At 48.4% G+C, this 19,624-nt stretch overlaps 1 protein-coding gene across 2 annotated transcripts in view; it reads right to left on the reverse strand.

Moving 5' to 3' along the window:
* The window catches only part of tmem106c (transmembrane protein 106C), a 36,071-nt gene extending 34,097 nt beyond the window's left edge, over positions 1 to 1,974 (reverse strand). The window contains exon 1 of one of the 2 annotated variants that reach the window (XM_072494050.1): positions 1,738 to 1,971. In XM_072494050.1, coding sequence (XP_072350151.1) covers positions 1,738 to 1,942 — 205 coding nt within the window. In that variant the 5' untranslated portion in view covers positions 1,943 to 1,971. Of the gene's footprint in view, positions 1 to 1,737 lie in introns of both variants that reach the window. The other variant, XM_072494051.1, reaches the window with a different exon arrangement.
* Positions 1,975 to 19,624: the final 17,650 nt, after the last annotated feature.

Raw genomic sequence — 19,624 nt, forward strand, 5'->3', positions numbered from 1 at the left:
AACAGACCGGTTTAGACTCAAGACTGTTGCCCAAGAGGGGGATGGAGTCGGTAGTTAAGGAACAGAGTTTGGAGCAGGAACTGAAAACAATGGCCTCCCCAATATTTAAATGGAGGAAATTTCTGCTCAGCCAGAAATGGATGGCACCCTGGATGTTCTCCCCATGTCGGCATGGGTTTCCTCCGGGTGCTCCAGTTCCCCCCCCACAAGTCCCAAAAGACCATGCTGTTAGGTAATTTGGACATTCTGAATTCTCCCACCAAGTACCCAAACAGGCACCAGAATGTGGCGAGTCAGGGATTTTCACAGTAACTTCATTGCAGTGTTAATGTAAGATTATAATCATCAAGATAAGCAAACTGATAATAATGTAATAAAAGTAGAGCAAAAGTAATGGGAGTTGGGCAGTTAGGTGTCACCAGTTTAGATTAGAAAACCAACAATGCACTTTCCAATGATGTCATGGAACAGTATATGGTGAGAAGAGGAGAGAGAGAGAGAGAGAGAGAGAGAGAGAGAGAGGAGAATCATTGGTAATATTAGCCAACATGGGAGCCAGGTGAGAAGTTGGGTTAGCAACAGTTGAGTGGGAATAGGATTGAGGGAGCAAGTGTGCCACATGCACAAGGTGAGCTCAGACAGAACATAAGGGAAATAGAAGAGAAACTAGAGAAAGATGGGTGCAGGGCAGAGCTTCAGAGAAGTTTAGCCAGGCAGGCTAGTGGAAGGAAGGGACAGCTAGAGTTAGTGAGCTCCTTGCACTTGTTGAGAGGAGATGAAATGTTTAAGACAAGAAGTAAACACAGGTTATTGCTGTGTTCCAGAATGATCCTGCAATAGCAAGCAGTTTCAGCAGATGAGAGCAGGACCCAATAGTGCTGTGTAGTCCAGCTAGGTCTGGTGGTAGATGTTAAATTAGTGGTCATATCTGTCAGTCTACATCCCTTGGGGTTAAAGGAAAGGACCATACAAGGGGAACAGCCAGGGGTAAGAGAAAGTAACATGATTATTTTGGACTCAGGCAATAGTGCAGCAAAGTAAATCAGTAGCTGCAGAAAGTTGTGGCAAGGCTGGTAAGTTGGTATCGAATTGGGAACTAGTCCCCAGGAAAGAGGAGCGGCTGTTAACTGTGACAAAGATGGAACAAGAAGACCACAAGATCAAGGGGTGGCCATGAATGGGTTGGGGAGCTTTGTGGAGTGGGAGAGAGCAAGAGTGACCCCAGTATAAAACGACAGTGAACTGAGTGAGCATAATGAATTGAAATGAAAACTAAAAAGCACCAAGGATAAGAAATCATTCAGTGCAGAAGCTGAGGGAGGAAAGTAGTGAAGACATGAGAAATTATATCTTGCGCTTGGGGGAGGAAGTGGAATTTGAATGAAGGGTGCCCCCCCCAAAAAAGGCAATGAAAGATTTAAAATACACCTGTTGGCTGAACATGTGGTTGCTGGAGGAGAAGTGAACCATGTGGGCTAACCACGGATGTAGCCAGCGGTGTTGCGGACTTTAAAACATGTCAGTGGTGTCTGAAAATAAAAGCGAGTAAGAGGGTCAGGCATGGCCAGGAGAGCAAAACATTCTGTTTAATATCTCATCAGAAAGATTGCATCGCCATTAGGTGCAGCATCAGCTGGTGAGAAAGGAGACGGTAACCAGCACAGACTGCCAGCTTGGCTCTTCAGTCACCGGGTCACAAGGTTACCCCACCCTTGCCCAACTCTTGCCCAACGTTACCTTTCGGGATGCGGCCGGTGCCTTGACAGGTAGGGCAGGTGACACTGTCCCTGCCGGTGAATTCGACATACGGGAAGCGCGCGATGTCCTCCTGTCTGTCATCAGCGTCTCCCAGTAAATCTTCCGAGCTGCCGGCGTCCAGAAGCCGCTCCTTCCCCCGGCGGCCTCCTCCAGCAGCGGCTCGAGCCGACAACTGCGAACCCATCACTGCGCGCGCCCCCCTCCCCGACCGCCCAGGCGCGCTCTTTATACCACGCATGCGTGTGCGAGCGCGTCCCGCCCGCCCGTGACTGGGCGGGCGCGCGCACGGCTATTTTCACGTGACTTTCGGGATCGTCAACGTGCCCATCCTCCTGTTGGTCGGCTGCAGCTGTTCTGTGTCTTTTGGCTTTCCGTCTCCCTCAGGTTACCTCAGCGAGCCCGCGATGAGAGCAAAGCGACAGTGTGCGGGAATGTGGTGGGTTATGTACTCTGGGATAACACTGGATGCAGCTTTAATCAAAAGATACTCCAGACCTTGAAGTTAGTTCAGTCTGATTTATTGAACCAGTAGCACAGTTAGCACAGTTCTCTGTGAGTTTGACTCTCTGCTAACCTAAGTGTGGTTACTCTGTCTGACTGAACCAGACTAGCTCTTAGCCACGTGCTGGAGGTGTGATACTGTACATACACCCTGACTCACTCTGTAGATGTTCATCAGTGGAAAGAGGCGGAGTGTGAGTGCCTCGTGCCTTTTATAGTGAGGGGCAGCATGGCAGCACGGTGGTTAGCACAGTTGCTTCACAGCTCCAGGGTCCCGGGTTAGATTCTGGCTTGGGTCACTGTCTGTGCGGAGTCTGCACGTCCTCCCCGTGTGTGCGTGGGTTTCCTCCGGGTGCTCCAGTTTCCTCCCACAGTCCAAAGATGTGCAGGTTAGGTGGATTGGCCATGATAAATTGCCCTTCGTGTCCAAAATTGCCCTTAGTGTTGGGTGGAGTTACTGGGTTATGGGGATAGGGTGGAGGTGTTGACCTTGGATAGGGTGCTCTTTCCAAGAGCCGGTGCAGACTCGATGGGCCGAATGGCCTCCTTCTGCACTGTAAATTCTATGATAACCACCCCTGAGTGTCCTGCCTACTCATTGGTCATGTCCTGTTCTCTGTGTTCATTAGCTGCCTGTCTGTATATCATTATCTGCATGTCTGCATATCATGACATCTCCCCTTTTTTTTAGTGTTTTGTTGGCATATGGGAACATACTTACATGTGGTGGCATATATTAACATATTTACCAGCAGTGGCATATGTGAATGTATTTACATGGGAAGACAGCTGTCTCATGTGAGAACACAGAACATAGCAAACAAAACATGTTCATAAGTCCAGTCTCTGGGGCTTGCATCTGATGCTTGTCGACTGCTGGAGAGGTGGTGGTGGGGACGACGGTGCCTTGACAGGCGGGATGGAAGCCGGACTGGTGGCCTCGTAGTTCGAGATATCAGGAGGTGGCAAAACAACGGACGGAAACAGAGAAGAAAGCGGTTGCGGGCAGGCAACTTTGCGCAGTGCCCATCTGTTTTGTCGCACAACAAAACCATCAGCCATACGTACAACATACGAGCAGGGCGCAGCCTGCCGAACAACGACAGCTGGAGCAGACCAGCCACCATCCGGTATCTTGATCCTGACAGTGTCTGCCGGGGATAACACGGGCAAATCGGTGGCATGAACATCATAGCCCTGCTTTTGCTGGTTTCGGAGCTGCTGCACCTTCTGCAGCACCGGGAGGTGATCCAGGTGGGCAAGTGTATAGCTGGAAGTGTCGTCCGCAGGTCCCTGTTCATCAGGAGTTGAGCCGGCGACATGCCAGTGGACAGTGGGGTCACCCTGTACGCAAGCAGCGCGAGGTAGATGACAGAAGCAGAATCCGCGGCCTTGCAGATGAGCTGTTTCACAATGTGCACCCCTTTTTCAACCTTCCCATTGGACTGCGGATAGTGTGGGCTGAAAGTGACATGTTTGAAATGGTATAACTTGGCAAACAGACCACTCGTGGCTGTTGAAGCACAGGCCATTGTCACTCATGACAATGAGTGGGATACCATGCCTGGAGAACGTCTCCTTACAGGCCTTGATGACGTTCCGAGATATGAGGTCTGAGAGCTTTGATGTACAGCAGAAACCTTTGCTTGACTGTCCGCCAGTTGGCACTGAGATTGCCGGAGGTCCTGAGCTGGTCAGGAGCCTGAATCTGCTCCATGGTGCCGAAGCTCATTTACATTTCCTAGATTCCGTAGAGTCCTGCTTCTGTTACTGTACCACACACCTTCAATGTGGAAAACCTCCAGCTGTTTTCCTCACAGCACACACACACACACACACACAGGCAAGACAGACAAGGAGGCATTGGGGCAGCGCTCTCAGCTAGCTTTTGACCCCCTCTTTGTGCATTCCAACTGGTAATCAGTCTTTTGATGCTTTTAGAAGTACCTTGTCTTGAAACAGAGGGAGAGATTCCATTGTCACATAGAGAAACACCCTGTAGCCGTTCTTGTCATCAGTGGCTAATTGCACATTCTCGACCATCCTTGGGGTTTGTGTCCATTTTATTATACAGAACCCGGGTCTTTTTAAAGTCCAACATTTCTGTGGATAATTTCATGTTTTTTGCCTTCATCATCATGGCAAGTATAAATTGCTGTGATCGTTTGAAATTTGGCATTCTTGTGTTTGTCCTGATGTGCAAGATGAAAATCTTTGGCAATGCCTCTTTTTCTGCAATATTAAATAATAGCATAGAAAGATTTTCTTTATATCTCCTGCTTATATTTTTAATCGGCAAGCTAAGGGGGAAAGAAAAAAAACAGGAACACAGCTGTTGCAAAATAAGAACTTGTGATTTAGGTGAAACGAACTTCAAGTTTTCCAAAGATCAATGAGACATTAATCCAAAGCCCTGTCTTTCTCAGGTAAATGTAAAAGATCCCAGAACACTCTATCTGGCATCCTGGCCAGTTTTGTTTGGTGAGTTTTTAAGATTTTATCCCCCTAAACACAGGCAGTAGTTTAAACCAGTACTGAGGAGTGATAAGTATTTCATTAAATTTATAGCTTAACTAGTTAAACTACTTGTTATAACTACAGACAACAGTTGAGTGATATTATCAAACTTGAATTCTAATCAGTTAAATTAAACACAGTGGGCGAGATTCTCCACTCCCGCGCCGGTTGGGAGAATCGCCTGGGCCGCCAAAATTTCCGGGGACGCCGGTCCGACTCCCTCCCGTGATTCTCCCAAGCGGCGGGAACGGCCCGGTCGAGTTTCGCAGGCCGGAGAATCGCCGGAGACACCCAAAATGGCGATTCTCCGGCACCTCCGCTAGTCTCAGGCCTGGATGGGCCGAGCGGCCAGGCCAAAACGGCGGGTTCCCCCCGGCGCCGTCCACACCTGGTCGCAGCCGTCGTGAACGGTGCGTGAACGCTGGGGGGGGGGGCGGCCTGTGGGGGGGCGAGGGGGGATCCTGCACCGGGCTTCACCTGAAATGTGGGGTGGCCCGCGATCGGTGCCCACCGATCGTCGGGCTGTCCTCTCTGAAGGAGGACCTCCTTCCTTCCGCGGCCCCACAAGATCCGCCCCCCATCTTCTTGCGGGGCGGACTTACAGAGGACGGCAAACACGCATGCGCGGGTTGGCGCCGGCCAACCCACGCATGCACGGATGACGCCCGTTATGCGGCGCTGGCCGCGTCATCTATGCGGCGCCGCCTTTACGCGGGCGACAAGGCTTGGCGCGTGTAGATGACGCGGCCCCGATCCTGGCCCATTGTCAGGGCCTGAATCGGTCGGGATCGGGGCCGTTTCACACCGTCGTGAACCTCGACGGCGTTCACGACGGCGCGGCCATTTCGGCGGGGGAGTGGAGAATCCCACCCATTATGTCCGGTGACGACGATGTAGTGAGCAGTCGCACATCAGGTGGCTCTCCTCCCGTGAATACGTAAAATAGCCACTTTTTACCGAAAACCTGCCAGAAAACCCGGCAATTCGTTCCCTAAACCTTAGGAAGACGGGGGAAGAAGGAAAGAAAGGGAAAAATGCCCGGAAAAAGTCAGTCTCGGGGGTGAACAGAGACCAGGAGTGGAAGGTGCCAGGAACTGAGACAGTCGGACGAGTCGATCAGTGTATGAGGCGGAGGAGTGCAAGTTTCGCTGGAGCGAGAAAGGCAGAGTAGCCATGTACAAAGCCCTCCCACGCTGGAGGGGGGGGGGGGGGGGAGTGGGGGGGAGCTGGAAGGCATCCTTCTCGGAGGCACTGAGGGAACACCAGCTAGAGACAAAAGCAGACTTTCAGGCCGCAGTGAAAGATGCGGTGGCCGAAACTCTGGCCCAGATACAGCTCGCCCTGAACAGAGCGGAAAAGAGACTGGAAGCCCAAGAAGCAACCATCAAAGACTTGGAGAACGCCACAACTGACCAGGGCGATCGGACCGTGGCACAAGAGAAAGAGTTGGCGATGTTGGTCGCGACGCAGAGCAACCGGAGGGGTAAAGTCGAGGATCAGGAGAACCGCTCAAAAGGCAAAACCTGAGGCTTGTGGGCTACCGGGGGGAATCAAGGGCAGGGATCCCATGAACTACATGGCCCAGATGCTGGGCAACCTGGTGGGAAGGGAGACTTTCCTCAAATCACCAGAAATAGACAGGGCTCACCGGACGCTGCGACCGAAACCCAAAGCTGGGGAACAACCGAGGGCCATCATAGCCAAACTGCACCGGTACTAGGACCGGGAAAGAATCCTGCGCTGGGCCAAGCAGTCCAAAAACTGTAGCTGGGAAAGACACAAATCAGAATATATCAGGACATTGGGGCTGACATGGCCAAGCGGCGGACGGAATTTAACAGGGTGAAGGCAGCACTGTACAAGAATGGCATACGCTGTGGTATGCTGTACCCAGAAAAGCTCTGGGTCACATACCAAGGCAAAGAACACTTTTTCACAGCCCCTGCTGAAGCAGACAAGTTAGTCGCGAAATGCAGATTGGAGCAGTGACAACAGAGGAAGCGATAAAGAGCCCACAGCAAGGAATGACAGTGCGGCAACGAGCCGTCACGGAGCGGGGGGGGGGGGGGGGGGCGTGAACAGCACCTCTTCCCCGCCCCCCCTCCCCGCGCTAAGCACATCCTGAGTAACAAGCAGCAAACAACCACCTGAGAGACCACTTCACGCGGGAGAACGTGGCCTCGTTTGAGAAAACGAGAGCAGCGGCAAAGGCAAGGAGTGGCAAGCGGGATAAGTGCAGGGTAAGACGGGGAAAGAATGGGCAGGAATGATAGAGAGTGGGCGAGGGAAAAATGGGACAGTACTCCCGGGAGGGGGGTCACCACGCGAGCGGGAAAGCAAGGGAGCATGCAGCAGACAGGCCTCGCGCACCCCCAACAGGGGGGACTGCACCAGGAAAGACGGGGAAAACGAGCAGCGGGGACGGGGGGTTGCAAAGGGGGAGAAGAGCTGGGGGAAGGGGGCCAGAGTGGGGGAGCACGGGAAGGGGGATAGGGTAGGGGGATGGGGACGGGGCGGGAGGGAGGGGGACATAGGGAAAGAGAAAAAGACAGGAGCAGAGCGAAAGCGGCAGTCTGGTTACAAACTGCCGCAACCAGGGGACCGGAGCAAAGAAGCACTGCAAGCAACTACTTAGTATGTTCTCTGGGCAAAAGGAGATCCAGGAGCACAGGGGCCTACCCACATGGCAGATGCACAGTTGGCGGCCATGTTGGGTGCCCCTTGGACAAAGGGAAACTCCGGAATGCAGGGACCCGACTGCATGGGGAAGGCAGTGACAGCGGCCATCTTGGATGGCCCCCGAACAAAGGGAAATCCCGGAGTGCAGGGGTGCGTCCACCAGGTAAGTATGGTTAATCCCACAGGAGCGGGGGGGACAAAAATCCCCCATCAGGATAGTCGCCTGGAATGTCAGGGGACTTAACGGCCCAGTGAAAAGATCCAGAGTCTTCACCCACCTATGAAATATGAAAGCTGACATAGTCTTCCTCCAAGAGACACCCTGAGAGAGCAGGACCGACTGCGGGTAAGAAAGGGCTGGGTGGGGCAGACCTACCATTCCTGCTATGGGACAAGGGCCAGGAGGGTGGCAATACCAATCAATAAGAGGACGATGTTTAAGGCGACGAAGACGGTTACGAACCCAGTGGGACGGTACGTCATGGTCAGTGGTGCCCCAGATGGGACACCGGTAGTAATTGTTAACATGTTCGCTCCCAACTGGGACCACACAAAATTCATTAAAAAAGCCATGGCAGAAATCCCCAACAGACGCACCGACTGAACATGGGTGGGTGGGGGGGGGGGGGGCGCTTTAACTGTGTACAGGACCCACGGACAGATAGGTCGAATCCCAAAGCTGGGAAGACCTCGAACATGGTGAAGGAACTCGGTCGTTTTATGGAACAGATGGTGACAGTGGACCCTTGGAGGTTCACCCACCCAAGGGAAAAGGAGTTCTCCTTCTTCTCCCCAGTGCATAATGTGTACTCTAGGATCAACTTCTTTGTGATGGGTAAGTCGGTCCTTCCAGGGCTGGTCAAGGCGGAATACTCTGCAATCGTAATCTCCGATCACATTCCACATTACATGGATGTGAGGTTGGAGTCAGGCAGTGCCCAATGCCCCACATGGAGGTTGGACACTGCACTACTGGCCAACAAGGTCTTCAGCGAGAGAGTATCACTCCGCAGAAATGGCTGTCATGAGGGGACATAATTTTAAGGTGATTGGAGGAAGGTATAGGGGAGATGTCAGAGGTTCTTTACACAGAGAGTGGTGGGTGTGTGGAATGCACTGCCAGCAGAGGTGGTGGAGTCAGAGTCATTAGGGGCATTTAAGCGACTCTTGGACAGACACATGGACAGCAGTAAATTGATGGGTGTAGGTTAGGTTGATCTTCGATTAGGGTAAATGGTCGGCACAACATCGTGGGCCGAAGGGCCTGTAGTGTTCTATGTTCTATCATAGCTCAATATACAAAAAACAACCAAAATGGGGAGGTCTCACCCTCCACGTTCTGGGAAGTGGTAAAAGCCGTGATTAGAGGGGAAATTATCACTTTTGACGCGCAAAGAGACAGGGACGAGAGAGTGGCTAGGCAGCAGTTGGTCGACTCCATACTGGAGGTGGATCGTAAATACTCCGAGGTCCTGACCCTGGAGCACCTGGCGGAGAGGAAAAAGCTACAAATGGATTTTGACCTGCTCCCCACGAGGAAAGTGGTGCACCAACTCTGCCAGGCATGGGGGGCCTTATACGAATACGAAGACAAAGCCAGCCGCCTGCTTGCACACCAGTTGAGAAAGCAGGCAGCCACTAGAGAGATTGCGCAAATTAGAGACAGCAGAGGCACATTAGAAACAGACCTAAATAAGGTTAACAAAACCATTGAAGCCTTTTACTGGGGACTGTACACCTCAGAGCCCCCAGCAGGGGACTCGGGGATGAAACGGTTCCTCAATGGACTGGACATGCCAGTCGTGGGGGAGGACAAGAAACGGGGCCTGGAAGCACCTCTAGAACTGGGAGGAATCATGAAGAGCATTAGCTCCATGCAGGCGGGGAAGGCGCCGGGACCGGACGGGTTCCCGGTGGACTTCTACAAAACATTGGTAAAAGCACTGGCCCCGCACCTGCTGGAGATGTTCACAGACTCGTTGGCTAGGGGCACACTGACACCTACACTAGCACAGGCCTCAATCTCGCTAATACCCAAGAAAGACAAAGACCCAACGGAATGTGGGTCATACAGACCCATCTCACGACTAAACATAGACGGCAAAATATTGGCCAAGATCCAGAACCAGAAGACTGCGTTCCAGAAGTGGGTGCAGAGGACCAGACGGGCTGTTTCAAAGGTAGACAGCTGACATCGAACATCAGGCGCCTGCTGAACTTGATAATGACCCCACCCGGGGAGAGAACACCGGAGGTGATTGTCTCCCTGGACGCAGAAAAGTTGAGTGGAAATATCTCAGAGAGGTACTTAAGCGGTTTGGGCTCGGAACAGGATTCACCTCCTGGGTGAAGCTCCTGCACAGCGCTCCCATGGCGAGCCTTCGGACTAACACCTCCAACTCCCAGTACTTCTAGCTGCACAGGGGCACCAGGCAGGGATGACCGTTGTTCCTGCTGCTGTTCGGATAAGCGATCGAACCACTAGTGAACCCGCAAGGGGGAGGGACAGCACTGGTGGGACTGCCGTTTAAACAAACCCGACACAAATTCCACTACCTGGGGATTCAAATCGCTCATCACTGGATGTGACTTCGCAAATGGAACCTGACTAGTCTGACGGAGGAAGTTAAAAAGGACCTGCAGAGATAGAGCACACACCCACTCTCCCTGGCGGGGAGAGTGCAGTTGATCAAAATGAACGTGCTGCCCAGGTACCTCTTCCTACTTAGATGCATCCCAATTTATATCTCCAAGGCCTTTTTCAATTCACTGGACAAATTAATCATGGTGTGTGTATAGGGGGAGGGGTGGGGGTGCGGGGGGGGGGGGGGGGGGGCGAAGACTGCTAGGATCCCAAAGAAGGTCCTACAGAAAACAAAGTCCGGAGGGGGTCTAGCCCTCCCAAACCTACAGTACTACCACTGGGCGGCGACAGAAGAACAAGTAAGGATTAAAGAGCCAGAAGCCAAGTGGGTGCGCGCGGAGGAGGCCTCCTGCAGGGGGACCTCGCTCCGGGCCCTCGCCACGGCGGCACTCCCATCCCCACCCAAAAAACACTCCAGCAGCCCATTGGTGGTAGCCACCCTTCTGACCTGGAACCAACTGCGGCAGCAATTCAGCCTGACCGAAATGTCGGACAAAGCCCCCATCTGCAACAACCATAGGTTCGTACCAGTGCTCACCAATGCCACCTTTAAAAGGTGGAGACAGGACGGGGGGACATTGACAGTCAGGGACCTATACACTGACGGTAAGATCACAACACTGGATGAACTGCCGGAAAGATTCCAGCTAGCTAAGGGCAACAAACCCAGATACCAGCAGCTTAAAAACTCCCTACGGAACAAGGACGTACCCGTGACCACCACAACAGATGCTATTAGAACAACTACTAGGCACATGATAGATCTGTACTTGGTTAATATATCTTATGTGTTGCCGCACTATATATCACTCGACAGAACATAAAACTGAGCTTCATGCGTGAAGTAAATTGTGGCTTTATTCAATCAGTTTTCAAATGTCTCTTGATCAGTTCAGTTTGCTTGCAAATACGGAGTTTTTTAAAAGTTAGTTTTGTCCAAGCAAATACAGATGACTGAGTTGAATTCAATACAAATTACAGTTCTGGATGATTTCTTCAAATCAAAATACACAATACAGAGAAGTTGGAAATAGACAAAATGGCGGCTTTCAGAGCAAAGCACAGGAAATAGTTAAAGAAATTAAGTAAGATGCTTCCGGAATGAATTGTTCAAAACCGGCACCTATTTTTAAGGTAATTGCTATCGTTAATGTTCTTCCCCTTTCTGTCTGTGATTGAGTCATAATAATTATAGTTTATTTAATTCGATCAAAATGTCTGTCCATCAAATTTTGATATGGTGTGTCTGTGATATTCCATTCCCACCAAATCTTATCCATTGTCATGAAAACTGGACTAGGAACGCTGCCCAGATATACATACTAACGAATGTGTCCTTGCTCCTGTCTGGAGTTTTAATCTGATCATTCTCATGCTATTCAGCAGTTCTCACTGTCTGTCTGTTTGAACTGTGTGACCTTAATAAACCATTTTAATAAACCATTTTAGTTCTGAACCATTTCTTCCTTTAAACTTATATATTAGAAGTTAGATTTCTATCAGTCTAGGGCAGCACGGTGGCGCAGTGGGTTAGCCCTGCTGCCTCACGGCGTCGAGGTCCCAGGTTCGATCCCGGCTCTGGGTCACTGTCTGAGTGGAGTTTGCACATTCTCCCCGTGTTTGCGTGGGTTTAGCCCCACAACCCAAAGATGTGCAAGGTAGGTGGATTGAACACACTAAATTGTCCCTTGATTGGAAAAACAAAATAATTGGGTACTCTAAATTTATTTTTTAAATTTTTTTAAAAAAGATTTCTATCAGTTAATAGAGAGAAACTCATTCACATTGCCTTTAATGGTTCACTTGTCTGAGAACAGCCTTCAACAACAGAGTGGGAAAAGCCTTGCAAACATTACAAACATTCTGGTATATTTCAATAAAACAAATTAAATGATAATATAGTAAAATATCAATGCATTAATAATTGAAATTGATTATATGTTAATTATATGATTTAGTAAAAATTGATAAAATTATTACATACTTCAGTAACAAAAGATTAATAATAATTCTCTGATAAATGATAAATGATGCAATAAAAATGCAGTAATTAATAGTTCAACAGAAACTTTCCATTTCAAAGTTATTGGCTGGGGGTGCAGTGGGTGTGGACTGAACCAATTGGATCGTTTGGGCGCTACGGGTCGCCATACATCAGCATGCCAATTTGATGAGCAAGATTGTTATGTAAAGGATACGTCCAATAACGCAAAACAAGATAATTCCATGAATAATGGACATTCCTGTGCCACCCAACCACCCAGAGAGCCAACCTCAGACAGTGTAATGAGAGGGGTGTTCAAGTTCTTAACATTCATTTTGAATGTGTATTGCCAAGTCTTCGATTTGTTCGGAATTATCTGGGATGTAGGTGCAACACTCTACACCAATCAGGGCACACTCTGACATCACTGCTGCCATTTGAGAAACATATATTTCTTAACGGGAAGTGAAAAGGTGAAAAATGAAACCATCTTGAAGGTGATGGGTTTTTTTTTCTTGGGGGGAGGTGTCTTGTTAGAGTCCCTTTAAGAAATGTGTGTTTCTCAAATGGCAGCAGTGATGTCAGAGTGTGGGTGGAGCTGGGCTGTCTTTCTGTCTTTCACTTTTATTTTGAGCTGAAAAGCTGCTTTGTGGCTCTGTTTAGTTTTGTTTCAGATTTGGAGAAGCTGCAGTCACAGCGAGATGTGTATCATAGAATTTACAATGCAGAAGGAGGCCATTCGGCCCATCGAGTCTGCACCGGCTCTTGGAAAGAGCATCCTACCCAAGGTCAACACCTCCACCCTATCCCCATAACCCAGTAACCCCACCCAACACTAAGGGCAATTTTGGACACTAAGGGCAATTTATCATAGCCAATCCACCTAACCTGCACATCTTTGGACTGTGGGAGGAAACCGGAGCACCCGGAGGAAACCCACGCACACACGGGGAGGATGTGCAGACTCCGCACAGACAGTGACCCAAGCCGGAATCGAACCTGGGACCCTGGAGCTGTGAAGCAATTGTGCTATCCACAATGCTACCGTGCTGCCCATATGAATCTCTGCAAGCGAAAGAATGTTAATTTGGTTATTTCAAAGTGGTAACTGCTCTCAGTAGAGAATTTAAACCTGCTGTCCTTCTGTAAAAAGGTTTTTTGTCTTATGGATGTCTTATAGAGTACTGTATTCTTTGGGAGGCTGTATTTGAATCGATGGTTGCTAAGATGTTCACTGTATGTTTATAAAATGTTAACTGGATTCATAGAATAAACATTGTTTTTGTTTAAAAATACTCTTAGTTCTCTGTTGCATCACACCTGTAGAGTGGGCCCTTGTGTTCCCCATAACCAAAATCTATTAAAAGTTGTGGCTCAGGTGAACTCCATGATACACTTTGGGGTTCTCTAAACCCTGGACCATAACACTTGCCTCACTTGCACGTGGCATCGGTAGCAATCCTGAGATCACTACTCTGCTCGTCCTGCTCTTTAGCTTCCAACCTAACCCCCTAAAATCACCTTTTAGATCCTCATCCCTTTTTTTAGCTATGTCGTTGGTGCCTATGTGCACCACGACTTCTGGTTGCTCACGCTCCCCCCATAAGAATCCTGTAGACTCGATCCGAGACATCCCTGGCCCTGGCACCCGGGAGACAACATACCTTCCCGGAGTCTCGATCGCGACCACAGAATCTCCTATCCATTCGCCTAACCATCGAATCTCCTATCCATTCCCCTAACCATCGAGTCTCCTATCACTATTGTTTTTCTATTCTCTCCCCTTCCCTTCTGGGCCACCAGGCCAGGCTCCGTGCCAGAGACCTGGCCGCTAAGGCCTTCCCCCAGTAGGTCATCCCCCCCAACAGCATCCAAAACGGTATACTTGTTTAGAAGGGGAACGGCCACGAGGGATCCCTGCACTGTCTGTCTGTTCATTTTCTTACCCCTGACTGTAACCCTAACTCTTGCCCTGCACCTTGGGTGTGGCTACCTCCCTGTAACTCTTCTCGATTACTCCCTCTGCCTCCCGGATGATCCGAAGTTCATCTAGCTCCAGCTCCAGTTCCCTAACGCGGTCTCTGAGGAGTAGGAGTTGGGTGCACTTCCTGCAGGTGTAGTCAGCGGGGACACCGGTGGTATCCCTCACTACCCACATCCTACAGGAGGAGCATGCAACTGCCCTAGCTTCCATCCCCTCTGATCTGAATTCCCAAAGAGATTTAAGGGGAAAAAAAAGAAAAGATTAAACACCGGTTAGGACCTTAAAAAAAAATATATATATACTGCTGCTACTCTCTCAAGTGAACCTCTAAAAATGGTGATTCTGCTAAATGATACAAAGATAGCTTGCTGCCCCCCAAAAAACAAAACAAACACAAAAATAAAAATAAAAAAAGTTTAAAAAATTTAAAAACCCAAAAACAAACAACTCTTACCTTACAGAATGTAGCTGCCCTAGAACAGAGAACATACAGTGCAGAAGGAGGCCATTCAGTCCATCAAGTCTGCACCGACCCACTTAAGCCCTCACTTCCACCCTATCCCCGCAACCCAATAACCCCTCCTAACCTTTTTGGTCATTAAGGGCAATTTATCATGGCCAATCCACCTAACCTGCACATCTTTGGACACTAAGGGACAATTTATCATGGCCAATCCACCTAACCTGCACATCTTTGGGCACTAAGGGACAATTTATCATGGCCAATCCACCTAACCTGCACATCTTTGGACACTAAGGGACAATTTAACATGGCCAATCCACCTAACCTGCACATCTTTGGACACTAAGGGACAATTTAATATGGCCAATCCACCTAACCTGCACATCTTTGGACACTAAGGGACAATTTAACATGGCCAATCCACCTAACCTGCACATCTTTGGACACTAAGGGACAATTTATCATGGCCAATCCACCTAACCAGCACATCTTTGGACACTAAGGGACAATTTAGCATGGCCAATCCACCTAACCTGCACATCTTTGGACACTAAGGAACAATTTATCATGGCCAATCCACCTAACCTGCACATCTTTGGACACTAAGGGACAATTTAACATGGCCAATCCACCTAACCTGCACATCTTTGGACTGTGGGAGGAAACCGGAGCACCCGGAGGAAACCCACGTGACGAATGTGATATAAAATAGTTACTTTAGAGATATTAGTTAATGTAATGTAGAAATAAGCCACTTTGATTCTGGCAAGTAGAGACAAAGGATTTTAGACCGCATGGAAAAAGCAGGAAGAGGTGTGTCTATGAGAGTGATGCTGAATTGATAGGGGCCGGAGAAAGGGATTGGAAGTGAGCCAATCAGAATAGATCAAACAAGTCAGGAGGGACATAGGATGACCTATGGGTGTCGAGTATGTGAAACCTGATGCCATTTGAATGTATCAGTACTGATCTCTTTGTCTGGGACATTCACTTAGTCCCGGCGCTGCAGAGAGCAACATGTTATCTGTATCACTGTGGACTAAGTTTAGCTTGCAAGCTGAATAAAATAACTATTGTTATACTTGCAAATCCATCTCGACTTTTATTGAGGCCAGACTGACGGATAAAGAAATTTGGGAATCAACATTTGGTGCCGAAACCCGGGATTTCTCAGGGCGATCCTGGTCCAACTGCAAAATCAGAATTAGACTGATTATGAAAAGGAGGATGGGGAACGAGGGCCCTCAATGTAGAACTGGAAAATGACCGCGCATTGATTGTTCCCCTCTTCTTATCGTCTGATTAGTCTGGTCACTCGCGGTTGGCACAGAAAGACTGCCTCGACAAAATCACAGGTCAGTCTGGGGATTAGCAATTTAATTGATGGGATTTCATATTGTTGATTCGGCTTGGGTTAGGGTTTTGGGTTGATGTGACATCTCAAATGATGATTCGATTCCAAGTATAAGGGTTCAGAGGCTGATGGGACTTCAGTAATGAAGGTTCAGTCTATTATATGGGTTCAGGGGCTGATGGGACTTCAGTACTGAAGGTTCAGTCCAGTATAACTGTTTTTAAATCTGAAGATGGTTCAACTCTATGTGTGAGTGTTTTAAATATATAGTTGATTAAGCTAAAATTGTCTCCTTGGACTGTATTGGCGAAAAACGCAGTTCCGAGGACTAGTTGAGATTGTGGGGAATGCTGCATATTGGTTGAAGCAGAAGTCTCTCAAAGGGTTAACAGCAGCAGGCAACATCAAAAGACAGACAGTGCTTCTCACGCAGGCTTTGAGATAACAGCAGCAGCCTATAGTGTAATCGGATACCTTTCCTTTGAGTCAGTGAACACCAGCAAAGTTACGTTTTGAATTAATTAAAGGAAACCAGTGGGTTTCTCCACCTCTTTGATAAAAGTTATTATTTTCGAAAGCAATTGATTGAAATTGCCAGAATCTTAAGTTTTACTTACTTGAAATAATGTTTATCTCATTTTATCAGGAGATTAATAGAAACTTAAAGGAGGTCACGGACAGCATTTTTTAAAAAGTGTAAATCTGGAGATGATAGTTGATTTTGCCAACACTTATGTGAATGTAAAAGAAAAAAAAACTTGTTAAAAGAAAAATTGTTAAGATGAAGAAATAATTAAGTTGTAAATGTTATACAAGTTTGTGTTAAGCAAATTGTAAATTTGGTTCTGAGTTGAGATCAGAGCTAAGCTTGCAAGTTGCAGTAATTCAATTTGAATTTTCAAACATTTTTAAGTTTAAAAAAAAAAAAAGCGCAAGTAGAGACAGGAAAGACGCGGGTCAAACAAGAGATGAGCTACGTAGTTCAATGGCTGGCCTTGAATTGACAGAAAAAGAAAAATTCAATAATTTGGAAAAGTAAGCATATCACCTAAGTCTCTCCAAACTAAGCAGAAACCACAAGGTTCGGGAACAAAGGAAGCTGAAACAGATTCTTTTGAAGAGAAAGAACTCCCCCTAGTGACAGGGAGAGATGTTGAAGTCCTGGAACAACCAGGGGAAATAGCTAGAGTGCCCCCTGGTGACATTCGGAGACAGTTACCGATTAGGAAGATGCGAAACCCCGACGCAGTGACTGCGGGAGCGAACCCCACGATAGATGTTTACTTCCCATGGACACCCAGTGAGATGATGGCTATTATGGCTACAATCCCAGATAGAAAAAAATCTCCTGCTGCCTTGAGAACTACCATCTCAATTTATCAAGGTGATTCAAGGGACCTCTGGGCCCTAGTCCAGCAGATTTTAACCCCAGCAGAGTACCGCAATTATCTTAACCACCTGAATTATGCTAGTCATGCTGGACTTCAGCAGGCCTATGCGTTAGACGACGATAGAAGGACACAGATCCTGAATGCGTTGAATAGCACATTTCAAAGGCCCATAAATCTTTCTGTTATCTTAGACCTAAAACCTAAGAAGACTGAAGAGCCAGAGGAATTTCTGGAGCGTTTTAATGAAATCTACTGTGGGCAGTCAGGCGACTTGCCACATCAAAATGGTCAGAATTCCCCTCAATATTGTGCTATGTTAATGCATTGCCTACCACCTTCTGTGGTTACTGCTGTGAAATGTAATAACATGAATTGGACAGAGAACGACCCTTCCCAGATGGCAAGGGCAGTCAGATTTTATTGGAAGGAGAGTGTAGGCCAGGAAGGAGGCTCAGTTACAAAGGTCAAGACTGAGTATGTAATGAAAAAGGATGATCTGCGACCCCAACAAGCGGCAGAAATGGTAGTTTACCAGCAGGAGCCCCAATATTGTGACTTTGGGTAGGTGGATCAGCGAGGGGGAGGATATCAAACCCACCCAAAGGGACCCTCAGCTCCTTTTTATGGCCCACCGAACGAATCAACAGCTCTACAACCGCAGCCCCCTCTGAGGGGCCATTGGTCTACTGGAAGAAGAGGACGGGGCAGATATAGAGGGAGCAATGCATGTTTTAATTGCGGCCGTGCAGATCACTGGCAACAGGAATGCCCCTTTAAAAGACAGGCAGCAGAAGGAGAGGGTACCCACCAAGGGGAGGACAGACGAGATACACTGACTTCTCCCAGGAAAACCCTTTCCCAACACAGGATTGACTAGCTAATTTAGCCATAAGGACTCTCCAATCGGACAGGGAACCTATTATCTCTCTGCAGATAGGAGATCAACATCACTCATTTGTAATCGACACCGGGGCAGCCATGTCTTCTGTGCAATCAGCACTTAAATTACCATTATCCGACCACACGCAGCAATTGTCAGGGTTCCAAGGACAGGTGTGTGAGTATCCTATTTCTGAACCTGTGACAGTCACTTACGAGAATAAGTCTGCAGAGCATCAGTTTGTAGTGACTACTGGATTGGACTGTAACTTGTTGGCCCGCGATTTACTGTGTATCTTCCAGCTACAGCTAGAATGCGGAGATGAGGGGGGTAACGGTTACATCATGGAGGATGAGACAACAGTGCTATATTTCTATCACCCCCCAGTGGTGGACGTTAGACGTTGAACAGTCACTGCATCACGTTACCCTGGCCTATGACAGAACTGGACGAAACAGGGAGTTGGAGGACAAATACCGGCCATTACTTGAGACCGAATGGCCAGTCAAGGTTACAGCCACAGTCACGGGAAAAGAAGGTACAGCCGATTTTGTTACAATATCACCACATTTATGGCCACAGTCAGCTTCGGTAAGCCCTCATATTACACGTCAGGTCCATGACCAGTACCATGCCAGGGATATGGGGCGAATGGTCAGAGGGCAGTGGATCATTCGGATCCAACAGAGTACGCACTTCAAGTCATGCCGGACGGCACTACCATAAAATTTTTTTGAGGTCCCTGAAACAATTAACACTCGACTGCAGCATCACAGGGGACATGATGTGTTGGAATATGTCAATCCACAGGTCTGGGCGGAATACCCATCACAAGTGGGAAAGACGAATGTTACACCTATTAAGGTGATGATTAAGGACCATGTAAAGCTACCTTCCATTCGACAATACCCCCTGAAATCTCAAGCTGCTCCATCAATAGATAAATTAATTCAAGAGCTGTTGAAACAGGGTATTTTGGTCCCTTGCCAATCAGAATGTAACACCCCCATACTTGCTGTGCCTAAACCAGTCAAACCAGACCAGTACCGATTAGTACAGGATTTACGTTCAATCAATGCCATCGCATAGCCGTTACATGCTCTCACCCTCCAACAGGATATTACGGTGTATAGGTCCCACTCGGTAATCACACTATTGGGGCAACTGCAGACTCAGCATCATACCGCAGCTCGTCAGAATAGGTATGAGATATACCTTTTGAACAATCCACGTCTGACATTTAACCACTGTACCACTATCAATCCAGCCTGTTTTCTTAGTGGTCCCCCTGTCCATGAAGACGCACCTGGCCATGACTGTTTAGCCTTGATTCAGGAAACTACCACAATAAGGGGCGATTTGAGTGACATTTCGTCAGAACAACCTGACATGATTATGTGTGGTCAAATATCCCACCGGGGTTTAGTTAATGACCTACTGCAGGCCCTCCTTATGCCCGCGCAGATTTC

Source organism: Scyliorhinus torazame, chromosome X, assembly GCF_047496885.1.
Source record: "Scyliorhinus torazame isolate Kashiwa2021f chromosome X, sScyTor2.1, whole genome shotgun sequence".
NCBI classification, from domain to species: Eukaryota; Metazoa; Chordata; class Chondrichthyes; order Carcharhiniformes; family Scyliorhinidae; genus Scyliorhinus; species Scyliorhinus torazame.